Below are 13,470 nucleotides of genomic sequence, written 5' to 3'. Positions count from 1 at the left end.
TAAGTAGCTGTGTGGTATAACTGACACCAACGTTTTGGTTTAGTTACCCAAGTTTAAATCTAAATTATGAGTTAGGCAAGCATAAGAAGGAAGCAACCTCAGAGTCGTGAAGACATATCTACACAAGTTAGATAACCAAGCACTAAAAATGAGTGATATTCAATGGCTATTTTTGTGTCAGAAAAAGCTAATTTCACCAAATGTCACTACATTTTTAAAGATTTTGCAAAAACTGATTCCCCAGGAAGCTGATGGCTGAAATCTTGACATATCTCACCATGATGTGCAATGTCTCCATAAAACATGGACGAAAGGTACCTGGTATAACTGATGCTATTCAAATAAACCTGCCTTACAAAACTTTACACCTGCACTGAAAAGCTCTAATGACATGAAAATCATCCATCCAACTATCCATCTATACAATATCAATCCTTCAGTCACCCATTCAGGAAACATTCATCCAGCCATCTATCTATCGTTTAAGCACCCACTCATCTATTAATTTTAATATCTATGCAGCCATCCATCCATTTAAGGTCTTATCATGGTGTAGGGCTGCATGTCAGCCTGCAGAGTTGGGATTTTATCAGTACTGATGGAAATATGAGCCCAGACAATCACAGTTCGATTTAGTTCAAATAAGCAATGCCCACAGGAAACCATCTCACAGATATATGTGAAAAAGAACAGCTGATAGAAGAATGCATAACAGACGATCATGAATGTTCTATATAGACTGCACATCAAAGATTACCAAAGTAGTCTGGGGTCATTCAGACAGAAAGCTAAGCAAAAAACACCCAGCATCATTGTTAAGAAATTTAAAGAAACTTTAACTACGCTTGTCAAATATTTAAAGTGATGGTTTGGATTTGTGGAAGGGAGGTTCTGTGAAGGGATCAGTTTTGTTACCTGTAATAAACTGACGTCATGATGCAGGGAGTTTGTAGAAAAGTAAAAAAAAAATAAAACAGGAAATGTGGGCAGACTGACAACACAGTTTGTGTAAACACCGACAATCAAGCAGAAAAAGGAAATAAAGAGTAAAGAAAATGTAATGGCTGCACAATCTGAGGTAGCAGGACTTGAGCACCATCCTTTACAGTGAAGCATCAGCACTGATTACAAATTTAATGGTGTTTGTAAAATAATAAACTTGTCCCAGTTACAAATGAAAATGGCTTCTGAAGCATTTGAGGCAAAAGAAGTAAAAAGCCTACCACAACCACATTTCTGATGTACATGTAGGCAAAACAGAAACACTGTGACTTCCCATAAAACTGCAGCTCCTGGTTGCTGATAAATTAAGGGTTCTGATCCTGCTTTAATGACCTGATATAAAAATAGCACTGGGTGAACGAAGCACATTGGGGTAAAAAAAAAAACAAAAAAAAAAACACTAATTTAATGTTACAATTTTACCCCAAGATCAAATTCCACTCAAGCTGGCTGATAACCTGCTGTCTGCAATGACCGAGTTGAATAACTTTAAAAATGACGTTGTTTAAAGAAATGTTGAAACTTCTTACCTCACAGACTTCCTCCCCTATAACAAGTTATTTCTCTTCAGCTAATGGCTGCTTGTTGAGCTTTCAGTTTCGTTTCTGCCGCAAAACGTGATGAAACTTTGCGTCCTCCATTGGCAAGAACCACACGACGTGATGCAGGGAAACTTCGTGAACTTAGAAGTCAAGAATGCGCTTTATTTAGGAAAGCAAACTTTATTTGCCTTTTTTTCAATATTTTCGATTTTACAGAATGCATTTCAAGGCATTTCATGACAAAATCAACAAAACCAACACCAACCACGATTTATTTATTGTAGCAAAAGGCAAAAGAAAACTGTAATTTTTACCCCATTAAATGTTAATATACCTTATTGGTGAATAAAAATGTAAAGATGTTTTTAAAACAATCAAAATATCAGATAACATTATTTTTCAGCAACAATACATCCATCCATTGTTGGATGATTACACTGCAAAAAATTATTAGTCAAAAGTTATGAGGGAAAATTTGTACGGCTACATTTTGGCCTAGTAAAAGAAGAATAAGTACTTTGTAAACATGCACAAAATCTAATTATTTTGTCAATTTTAAAGACAATGCTTGTGTGTCTCATCTGGAGCCAGAACCCATATGATTGACAAGGATGTCTTATCCTCAATGATGTCCCTAAAACAGAGTCATGAAATATAATTTTTCATATATTTATTTTTGTTGTTTTTGTTTCCGTAATGGCAAGGCTTCATATGTTTAGATAATTTCATTTTCCAGCCGGACTGCCAAAAGTACCAATACCTGCTTTAACCATCATGGTATCACTGTGGTTGCTTGGCCAGCAAACTGGTCTGACCTAAACCCCACAGAGAATATATTGTGTATTGTCAAGAGGAAGATGAGGGATAGTAGAGCACACCACTATATTAACTAGCATTGATAAAGTATTCAGGGATGTAATATTATTTTACTTTGCCTGTAACCTTGGGGTGTGGATTGCTGTCATTCCTCTTCTAGGTTCAACATATCAACAGGTTCTTCACAGGTCAATAGATAATGGGTCATGGTAAGTTTATTAACATATTCTAGTTTGTCTAATGAAAGGCAATACATTGTTGTATTACAAAGTTCCCTTAGTAGTGGAAAATGCACATTTGTACAATTCAGACTTGATCTGAGTTAAATTGATGTGAAATCAAGTTAACTGACTTAGGAAATTAGAACTTATGCAAAGTTAAAGCTGTAAGTTGCTTAAATTCAAGATGATTTACACTACCTAAGATTTAGTGCTTGACCCCAGATGGGTCTGCCCATGTGTTACATAATGGCCCCATGTGAACTGCCTATATAGGTTTGATGCAGCAACATCTCTGCTAAAATTTGTTGCCTTTTTTTTTTTTTCAAAAAACCTTTTGAATCCTCAATTTGCTGAAACATTTCCTTAATTTTATTCCGAATATGTTAGAGAGCACAAGCTCTTCAGCCCATATTCCATTTCTGAATATTAAGCAGTAGAAATAACCAAAGCCTCATAGTTGGTCTCATCCTGTTTAAAGTGCGGACTGAAATAAGGACATATCTCATCTCTGAATGAACAGTCCGTAAATGAGTAAATATGACACTGGGCCGTCACATCATAAAAGGAGACGAGACCGTCCACGTAGTCCACAAATACCCCCACCTTCTTGGGTTTTTCTTCAAGAGAAAGACGAATGGGTGGTGCTGTCATGGCTGCGTAATTCTCCTCTTCATAATGGACCAAAACCCAATAACCATTTTCTGGGCTCAGTGTGAGTCTGCCTTTACGGTCGGCACTGCCTCTGGCTACACCTAGATCCCATCCGGCCTTGTTGTTGACCTCCACCTCCCAGTATGACTTCCCAGTCGTCAAGCTGTTGAGTCCGAGGACGCTGCCAAACACATCGAACCTCTTAGGAGAATCAGCTACTTCCTGGTTTTGTCCTCCGTCTTGTACTTCCTTCCCATCAGGTGAAAGTACGAGACGTTGGTGTGCAGTCGTTGGGTCCATCTTTACGTCCACTGTTGAAACAACATTAAAAACATTTAATGTATATAAATATAATGTATATATTTAGGTGAACCATAGTTTTTATTGTGATTTTATGAAAAAGTAAAATAGGCTATGTAACACACCGGTGAAATTTGGGAGTCTCTTCAGTTCTGTGAACAGAAGAGGACTGTTTGATCAATAATATATTACTGTGACAGTTTCCACTTTAATCACCATAAAGACAAATTTACCAATGCTGGCCAACTTCTCCAGCTCCTGCTGAATATTTGTCATCATAGTTGTGGTGGTTTTTCTCATGGAGCCAAACGACAGTGAGGTGTTAAGTTCAACATTCGTCCAGTTTTTCATGTCATCCTGGACTGAAAGAGATGGGTACCTCTGCAAAGAGTTGGGAAAAAACATACAAAACCATAAACCATCACACTTAGCTCTAAACACAATCGGACGTTTACAGTCCAAATGAAAATGACCTTGTTTTAGACTGCATGAAAACGTAAAAGCAAGGTTTCCAGATACTAGACCTGTAAGAAATAGATATGATCTTCAAGTGCAGATATATTATCCAGTTCAGCAATTGTTGTCTCAAGTCTGTTGATTTCAGCTTCCAGCTCATCTTTGAGGTCTTTTGCTTCTTTTTCAAGTGCGTGCCTCCTCTCTTGTAGCGGCTTCACTACTTTTGCACTGGCTGCCTCTACAATGGCCATCACAGCTGTGAACACAGCTTCAATGTTCCACCACTCAAGCTGCTCCTGCAAATGAGTGTAACCAGTCTTTACTTTGCAAAGATTATTGGATGTTGTCGTACATTTTACAGTGACCCCACTAACAATTACATTTAGACCATTTTAAACCATCTACACAGTGTTTCTTTTATTAAAGGCATGTGTTGATAGCAAAAGCCAGTTCCATTTCTACTTGAAAACCTTGAAGATTCAGTAAATGCCACAAAAGACTGGTATCAGGTAGTCAGAGTTATAGTTAGTCTTAAATGTAAGTTTACATTGAATGTTTTTGTAATTTCGTAGAATGTATTATAAGAGCAAATGCATTAAGTAAACTGATTTGTAGATTACCTAATTATTACAAATTCAGTCAACCTCACATAGCTGGTCAGTTTTTGGCACTGGCTCTGTAATTGTGTACAGGTCCTTCTCAAAATATTAGCATATTGTGAGAAAGTTCATTATTTTCCATAATGTCATGATGAAAATTGAACATTCATATATTTTAGATTCATTGCACACTAACTGAAATATTTCAGGTCTTTTATTGTCTTAATACGAATAATTTTGGCATACAGCTCATGAAAACCCAAAATTCCTATCTCACAAAATTAGCATATCATTAAAAGGGTCTCTAAACGAGCTATGAACCTAATCATCTGAATCAACGAGTTAACTCTAAACACCTGCAAAAGATTCCTGAGGCCTTTAAAACTCCCAGCCTGGTTCATTACTCAAAACCCCAATCATGGGTAAGACTGCCGACCTGACTGCTGTCCAGAAGGCCACTATTGACACCCTCAAGCAAGAGGTTAAGACACAGAAAGAAATTTCTGAACGAATAGGCTGTTCCCAGAGTGCTGTATCAAGGCACCTCAGTGGGAAGTCTGTGGGAAGGAAAAAGTGTGGCAGAAAACGCTGCACAACGAGAAGAGGTGACCGGACCCTGAGGAAGATTGTGGAGAAGGGCCGATTCCAGACCTTGGGGGACCTGCGGAAACAGTGGACTGAGTCTGGAGTAGAAACATCCAGAGCCACCGTGCACAGGTGTGTGCAGGAAATGGGCTACAGGTGCCGCATTCCCCAGGTCAAGCCACTTTTGAACCAGAAACAGCGGCAGAAGCGCCTGACCTGGGCTACAGAGAAGCAGCACTGGACTGTGGCTCAGTGGTCCAAAGTACTTTTTTTGGATGAAAGCAAATTCTGCATGTCATTCGGAAATCAAGGTGCCAGAGTCTGGAGGAAGACTGGGGAGAAGGAAATGCCAAAATGCCAGAAGTCAAGTGTCAAGTACCCACAGTCAGTGATGGTCTGGGGTGCCGTGTCAGCTGCTGATGTTGGTCCACTGTGTTTTATCAAGGGCATGGTCAATGCAGCTAGCTATCAGGAGATTTTGGAGCACTTCATGCTTCCATCTGCTGAAAAGCTTTATGGAGATGAAGATTTAATTTTTCAGCACGACCTGGCACCTGCTCACAGTGCCAAAACCACTGGTAAATGGTTTACTGACCATGGTATCACTGTGCTCTATTGGCCTGCCAACTCTCCTGACTTGAACCCCATAGAGAATCTGTGGGATATTGTGAAGAGAACGTTAGAGAGCTAAAGGCCGCTATCGAAGCATCCTGGGCCTCCATAAGACCTCAGCATTGCCACAGGCTGATTGCCTCCATGCCACGCCGCATTGAAGCAGTCATTTCTGCAAAAGGATTCCCGACCAAGTATTGAGTGCATAACTGTACATGATTATTTGAAGGTTGACGTTTTTTGTATTAAAAACACTTTTCTTTTATCGGTCAGATGAAATATGCTAATTTTGTGAGATAGGAATTTTGGGTTTTCATGAGCTGTATGCCAAAATCATCCGTATTAAGACAATAAAATACCTGAAATATTTCAGTTAGTGTGCAATGAATCTAAAATATATGAATGTTCAATTTTCATCATGACATTATGGAAAATAATGAACTTTATCACAATATGCTAATATTTTGAGAAGGACCTGTACTTTAACAAACTGATGTGATCGGGTTTCCCGTCTAAAATTTGAGACTGCTGTATACGTACCTTGCAACTCTTTACAGCCTTGTTGATCTCATCTATCTTTGTTTGTCTCATCATAATTCTCTGTTGTAACTCCGTCTTGGTGTTCTCAAGTTCACCCTACAGATTCAGAGAGAAAGTTTTCAAAAGGTTAAACATTTTTCTCCATATTTTCTTACATTGGGACCTTTTCACCTAAACACTTTGCATTTCTTCAACAAACAACTACAAGCTAAACAGATAAGAGAGACTCCTTAATCAGGAAGTTAAAGTACCTTCTTCTTGTACCATTCCTCTTCAGCCGAGACAACTTCCTCGTGACCTTCTACTATACATCGTACACAAATGCATGTCTGCTGCTTTCTGCTGTACAGCTCGAGTGATTGTCCATGTTTCAGGCAGGCCCTTGCATCCAGGTTCTTCACTGGTTCCACTAGCTTGTGGCCCTTCAGCCTTTTAGTTGAATAATGATTCTCCAAGTGGGCTGAACAATATGAGGCCAGACACACAAGGCAGGACTTCTTAGCCTTCAGCTTTAGCTCGATGCAGACATCACAAGCAACCTCACTGTCTGCCCCGGTATACTCATTACTTGTTGTGCTTTTCATCTGTTGAGCCATATCTGTCAGCATAATAAATATATTGGGATTTTTCTCTTAATTCTGTTTTGCAAAGAGAATTTATGGCTTTAATCCAGTCTGAACAGATGCAACATTCAAGGCATCTTCGGCAGAAGGCACATGGTGTTGTGGCTAGATCTGCAAAAGCATTCATGCAGACAGAGCAGGTTAGATGCTTATCAGCGAGTAGTCATTGTGTGGGTCAGAGGTGGAGACCATGTCTGCTTAAAAAAAAGACAACATAGTTAAGATAAATTATGTTTACTTTTTGAAGAATAACTGATTTCAGAAAAGCATTGTGTTCCTAAGTTTCTTTTTATGTGTTGCAACAAGTTAAAACACAAATATCTACAAAAAATCTACAACAAAAGTACTGGTGCCCAGAATTATCACCATTTAGGAAGCCCTACCACCGATTCCCCCAGTCAATAAATAATGACTAATAATAAAGTACCTGTAGCACAACTTAATATTCAGTATTAAAATAACATTTTATTGGTCTTTCTAATTAAATACAATTGAGTTGTGACATCTGATGAAGTAAGCTTATGCTATGATAATGAGCCTTATTATGAGTGCTTTAGGCTTGACACCCTGTTAAAACATTTTACTTGACTTAGCGGTAAAATGCGACCCATATACGCGTTTATGAAAAACAAGATTTTGTAACACACTCTGTTGCTCTCATGTATTCTCGTTGCCGTGAACCTGATTTGTCAATTGTCTCATCTCATTAACTGAATGTCATTACATTCCGAAATATCAAATATCAAACATGAAACAACAAGCTCTGTTATTTCTGTTGTATCCGTATTAGCTTTTCTTTTTCCAAGTAATTTTTTTGAGGTCCCATGCAAGTTGTATTCATCCAAGGTGGCGCTTTCGGCACCTTCACATCAGATTTTGTTTTTCTTTTGCTCATGTCTGCTTCCAGGAACTGTCTTTTTTGACACTATTATTTACAATGAAAAGTAACTGTTCAGTTAAGCTGCAGGAAAGTCTTTTTTTTAAAACAAACCTTAAATAAAGGCAAAAAATTATACTTCTACAAACAAGACTTGTCTTAAAAGGTCCTCAGGTCGTAACAGTTCTAATGTGAACATTTATACCATAGCTGTCTCTTTCTTGCCTCAAAACATTACTGGGAGTGAAGAAAGATACACCAGGTTACCAGTCTGCACTGAAGGACAACATTTGAAGATGGATTGCCAAATATGCAAAGTAGGCACTTGCCAAGTGAAATTCAATGAAAGCCTTTTTAAAAATTAAAATGATTAATTTTGATATTCTCTAAGACTTTTTTTTTACGCAGTAACTAAAAAAACTAATCCCTGCATGTCAAAACCTAGAAAGAAACAGATGGCATAAAATGCTGCTTGGAGTTATGAAAGACCTCCCAACAGTATGATAGTAAAAAATTGGTTTCAGTGTGTCATAAAGGTTATTTATGTAATTTGTGCTCAGGGTCCATTATAATCTGTTTGTGGTATAGTGTGTACTGTTATGTAACAAGGTTACGATGCAGGTGTCTTATTATAAAACCATAATTCCAGTTTTTTATTAATTGGATTTGAGTTTTTATGGGATTTCTGACCTTTCTTTTCAAATGCAAAATAGTCATTTTCTAAAAAGATAAACAAATACAATGATTACACACATATCTTAAAGCAACATATATCTTAAAGCAACTATAATCTTAAAACTTAGCACACTTTATTATGTAATTAAGCCTATAATGGTGACACAACTGTTGTGTGAACTGACAGAGATCATCAAAGTTCATAAAAAAAAAAAACCTTGCCCAAAAACAGCTTTGCAGTCAGTACACAATTTACTACCAACACTCCACCTTACACTATAAAATCATTACTAGTTGTACTATTTGTGTGTAACAGGGTGTCAATTTTAACCAAATCTTTACAAGAAGTAAACACAACAGACTGATAGGAGTATAGATACTGCAAAGCCACAGACGTTTACCTTTTTGGCTGCTTCTTTGGGACTTCTTTCTTGTGTCAGTTTCATGTGTGATCAAAAGACCAGACAGGAACCCCCTTTATTAAGAGAGGGAGGCTGGCACCCACATAAACATTGGAACTATCTGTTTGCATGTGGTGGGGCGTGTTGCGTACTGAGCCACAGATAAAAAAAAAAAAAACCTGTCCAGAGGAATTGATGGGCTCCAGAATGAGGTTTTTATGTTTATAGTGTATATCATATTCAAGCTAAACAAGAATGTGAAAAATAAGAGACAAGCACCTGTTTTTACAAAAGCAGCCTAAAAACAATGTTTTTCTTTACATTTTCAGCTTATTTACAGCATGTATGTCACATTAATGAGTTTTTTTTTTTTTTAAACGTCCTGAATAACTGCTTTTAAAGTAAACATTTCTGAGATAGTTTCACTTTAAATTTCGCTGAATGTAAAGTTAAAAATATTTACAGAAGGATACAACTGTAAAACACATGACTCATTATGACATTCAGGCTGAGCTACACTGATAAAGTAGTCAGTAATAAAACAGCTGCAGCTCACCGCGCACCCTGGCAACCTACCAGTCCCAGTTATAAACAAACTGGTTTCCCTTCCCAAACTGCAAACAGAAAATGATGATATGTTTGCTTTGGAAGTCAGACCTTGGAAATAACATCACGGCTGAATTTTAGTTGCAGGTTAGAAAACCGGTGGGATTCACTAGCTCTTGTGGTGCTAACTGCTGATAATAAAACAAGCAATAACATTGTATTTCTCTTCATTTTATATGTTCAAACAGTAACGCCACATTTTCACAGCTAGAACTTGTGATTTAATGTTTGTTTCACTGGTTGACTGAGATACAAAAAAATTGTGATAATAAATTGTTTATACCTGCTAATTCCTCTAAATCTTTTTGTTGGACATTAGGTCTGCTTAATAACTTTTCAAGTCAGATTTCCAAGTTTAGGAAGTGTTCCTATATTTCCGACAGGAAACTCAGACAATCCATTGTTCTTGTGCAACTAGAACACAGGATTATAATGCACAATAGTCATTAGATAAAAAGCCTAGTAGATATAAGAAACACTGGATATTAAATGTCGGTACAGTAGGGTGTTTCACTTCCATGTACAAAAAATTTCTTTTTTTATTTGGTCCCTGAAGTAGCTCTCTCCTCCCAAAGAGAAAGGTCCTTCTGTTTTTATAAGAGCACTTTTAAGCTTGAAACATATAAGGGTGAGGTTTTACACTCATGCGCTCATGTTGTTACACCTAATATGTGCTATAAAAACCCTTTTAATCAACTTCCAGTCAGACAATTTTTTTAAAATATGGCAAAGTTTATAATACTTTCATAACAATTTAGTACACTGCTTGAAACACAGTTTGTATGTTTTTAGATGTGACCCTAATTTAAATCAATAATTCATTAAAATGGCAACAGGTCTCGGGGACTGGAGTTAATGTCTTACCTGCAGAAGATAAATCTCTTCGCATTTTCATTTGGTATGAATACAAATTAGTTGGTCCTGCGGGATAAAGAAAGTAGCTAATACCTGAGGAGCCAATACCTATAGCGGACTCCAATCTCATTAACATCATAGCGGTTTATCAGAACTGTTTTTAATAACTGTGTTGTCACATTTTCATTGAGCTGCTATTTACAAGTATGTTATGAATTGGGGGTTTTTGGTTTTGGGGTTTTTCTCTTTTGAGCTGTGGCTCTTGAGTCTGATCATTGTTTTCCAGGTGGTGCTTCAGTTCCTTGCTTAGGTTTAGTTTCTTATGATTTTTGTATTCAGTTGATGTTCCTCGGGTTTTGTTGTGTTCTGGTTCAGTTCCAGTCATGTTTTCACTCCCTGCCTCAGTCAGCCATTAATCAGCTTAATTTGATGCGCCTGCACCCAGTTGTTGGTTCTAGACCAAATTTACCTGGGGTGGGGTGGGGGGGGGTGGGGGGAGGGGGGTGTGGTGGGGGGGGAGAGGGGGTTTGAGGGTGCTTGCTGCATGTTGCAAACGCCTGATCTAGCAGATGAGAACTGTGATCCTATCTCAATACAGCTGAAGCCAAAAGTGCAACACCTTAATGCTTAAGTCATTGTTAAAGTAAAACTTTAAAGTTAATAAATAACACCGGTTCAAGACACCAATCAGTTACAGTGTCTGTGCCTTTGCATATCATCATAAGTAATTGATTTACTATTATGTCTTCAGTACTGGGGCCATAACAGGGACCAGGACCAGTTCTACAGGGGTACTGTTGGCCCCTGTCTAGAACCGCCAATGCCTGCACCATGTCATCAGTTTCTCTGTTTCCACCAGTGTCTTGCCCACTTATACTCGACTGTTCTGTTTACTCCACGCAGAAATATTCATAGTTCTCAGTTCTCACAATTCATAGTTCATTGCTCATGCCAAGCCTATTTTTCCTGCCTGTCTGCATTCTGGGGTCCACCACCACACCACGCCTTGACAAAGAAGGCAATAAAATAGATGTAGAAGACGCTACGTCACTAATGACCTTCCTGTGTGAAACACGTACAGCAAACAGAACATGTAAAGCATTTCTGTTCACAATGACAAACTAACAGAAAAGTGAAAAAGAGTGGAATTTACTGGAACTGTTATAGTATGTTTGCTTTTTACAAAACTTTATCTACTCTGAAACACTTTACATTAGGGGTGCACCAATCGATTGGTCCTGGTTTCCTTCATTTGGGATGATCGACAATAGGCCGATACTTGCATGTGTCCACCGATCTTATCTACCTCCGCAAAGGTTTGAAAATGTGAAAAATTAAAGACTTTTTTTGGTTAGTTAATAGTTTGGAAAGCAATGCTCTGAACTTTCCATTTATATTTGAATGCACTACCTCGTGCAATTAAAATATGTTTGTATAGTTTCAAAGGTATTGTTTAATGTTTTTCAATAAAATAGGATTGGAACATTGAAGGTGTATTATGACCTTATAACACCTGACAGTGTTAGTAATAAAAACAAGAATCTGTATAGGCCAGCATTGGAATCGGCAGGTCAGGCTTTTTAAAGATTGGTGATCAGCCAGAAAACTGCAATTGGCTACTTTAAATGTTCTGTTCTCAGTACGTGTTTCACACAGGAAGATCATTGGTGCCCGCCTCCTCCTACCTCCATTTCCTGTGTAAATAATTATTGGCTCTTCTGTAAATAACCCCCAAATGTAAATGTAATGATGGTTTGAACGTTCATAAAATACTGTTTACATAAACAGTTTGACGTTTTAAAGTTGGAGTTGATTTAAACAAGTAGAGGTTTTTCTAAACAATCTCTTTAGGATTCTTCGGTAAAATGCTTGCAGTAAATAGGGCTTAGCAGAGGCTAACATTACTGACTAAGATGGGCTACAACAAACACATTTTATGTATTCAAATGACACCTATTTAGAATTTTTGTAATGCTCTTTTTGTTCCTGCATTTGGCTTTGATTGTGCAAACTAAAGTGTTCAGTGCTGTTTTTAAACTTGTACTTTTTCCCTTGTTTTTTAATAAATTAGTCTCTACACATTCCCTGGGATTCCAGTCAGACATGCTCTTATTACCGATTGCATGCCAGTAGGTGTCGACTACATTGACAATAACACAATCAAAACTAAACATAAGAATAACATAAGAATGGCTGAAGAAGTGCCAAGCTAAAGATTTGAAATATTCTTTGACACTGTTGACCTGCCCAGTTATAATCTTCTTGGGCTTACATTTCAATTTCAAAGGAAACAGAGTCATGTAAAATCTAATAAATGTGTAAAAACAACTAAAAACAACAAGTAAAAAACAACTTTTCTGTTGTGTGTTTTTTTGTTGTTGTGAGGTTGTTTCTAATCTCTGTTTGTAAAAATCTTTACTTTGGAAAGTGTTTTTAAAAATCACAGTGGGTTTTCACCTAAAACTTTGCGTTTGGTAAAAAATCTGTCAGTGTGAACAGGATTGAATGTTGGTTGTACTGTACACTGATCAGGCACATGGGTGTAAGCCTCTTTCAGTCGCTTTTTAAAACAATGGGACAATCACTTCACCATACTGTTGCTCCATTGATTGTATTTTTAGAAAAACGTTCCAAATCAAAAAGGTGTTAATTAGCGGGGAAATGTCATAGCCAACCAACGATGTGCACATTTTTCCAGAAAGTTCCAGCTACCAACAGTTCTTCCTAATTCCCAGTGCAGATGTACAAATATTGTTTAAATGAGATTTACAAGCTTTCTGTCTTCCCGGGTAAATGCAGCTCATGCTGCAGAATAAAACACTGGTTTGTTTTCTGGCATAATTAATTGAATCCAGGCCCTAAATATGGTCACAAGATCCCAGTACTTTCATTGTTAAACAGAATTTGGCAGAGTTCTGCTGTCAGCTTGGCCTGCACTGGTGTGGGTTTGTGCATCTTTATCTTTCTATGAATTTCTGTTCTGTTTGCTCGGCCTGTCAGCCACTGCAGTAGTAGCTCTGTCAGGGCCAAGACTTTCACGATAGTCCGGTGTGCAATTCTTGAGTTTGAGATTTATGATAAACCAATTAAACTGTTTACAGCACTAAAC

At 37.7% G+C, this 13,470-nt stretch overlaps 1 protein-coding gene across 1 annotated transcript; it reads right to left on the bottom strand.

The window, feature by feature from the left end:
• Nucleotides 1-2,238: 2,238 nt before the first annotated feature.
• On the bottom strand, nt 2,239-7,137 carry LOC124880142 (pyrin-like). Its single transcript, XM_047385084.1, has 6 exons — nt 6,576-7,137; nt 6,325-6,420; nt 4,057-4,284; nt 3,766-3,913; nt 3,658-3,684; nt 2,239-3,543 (listed from the first exon to the last, which is right to left on the bottom strand). The coding sequence occupies exons 1-6, from the start codon at nt 6,930-6,932 to the stop codon at nt 3,008-3,010; spliced, it is 1,392 nt and encodes a 463-aa protein (XP_047241040.1). The 5' UTR covers nt 6,933-7,137; the 3' UTR covers nt 2,239-3,007.
• Between the last annotated feature and the right edge of the window lie 6,333 nt (nt 7,138-13,470).

The sequence above is a fragment of the Girardinichthys multiradiatus genome, chromosome 14 (genome assembly GCF_021462225.1).
Source record: "Girardinichthys multiradiatus isolate DD_20200921_A chromosome 14, DD_fGirMul_XY1, whole genome shotgun sequence".
In the NCBI taxonomy this organism is placed as follows: domain Eukaryota; kingdom Metazoa; phylum Chordata; class Actinopteri; order Cyprinodontiformes; family Goodeidae; genus Girardinichthys; species Girardinichthys multiradiatus.
This window is presented reverse-complemented; position numbering and strand designations above follow the sequence as displayed.

Excerpts from the sequence above, each read along its gene's own strand:
- LOC124880142 (XM_047385084.1), bottom strand. The coding sequence starts at position 6,932 with ATGCTGACAGATATGGCTCAACAGATGAAAAGCACAACAAGTAATGAG. Across the intron at positions 4,285-6,324 it reads AGGCTGTAAAGAGTTGCAAG|GAGCAGCTTGAGTGGTGGAA; the intron begins GTACGTATACAG and ends ACTCATTTGCAG. Across the intron at positions 3,685-3,765 it reads GGAGAAGTTGGCCAGCATTG|AACTGAAGAGACTCCCAAAT; the intron begins GTAAATTTGTCT and ends TTCTGTTCACAG.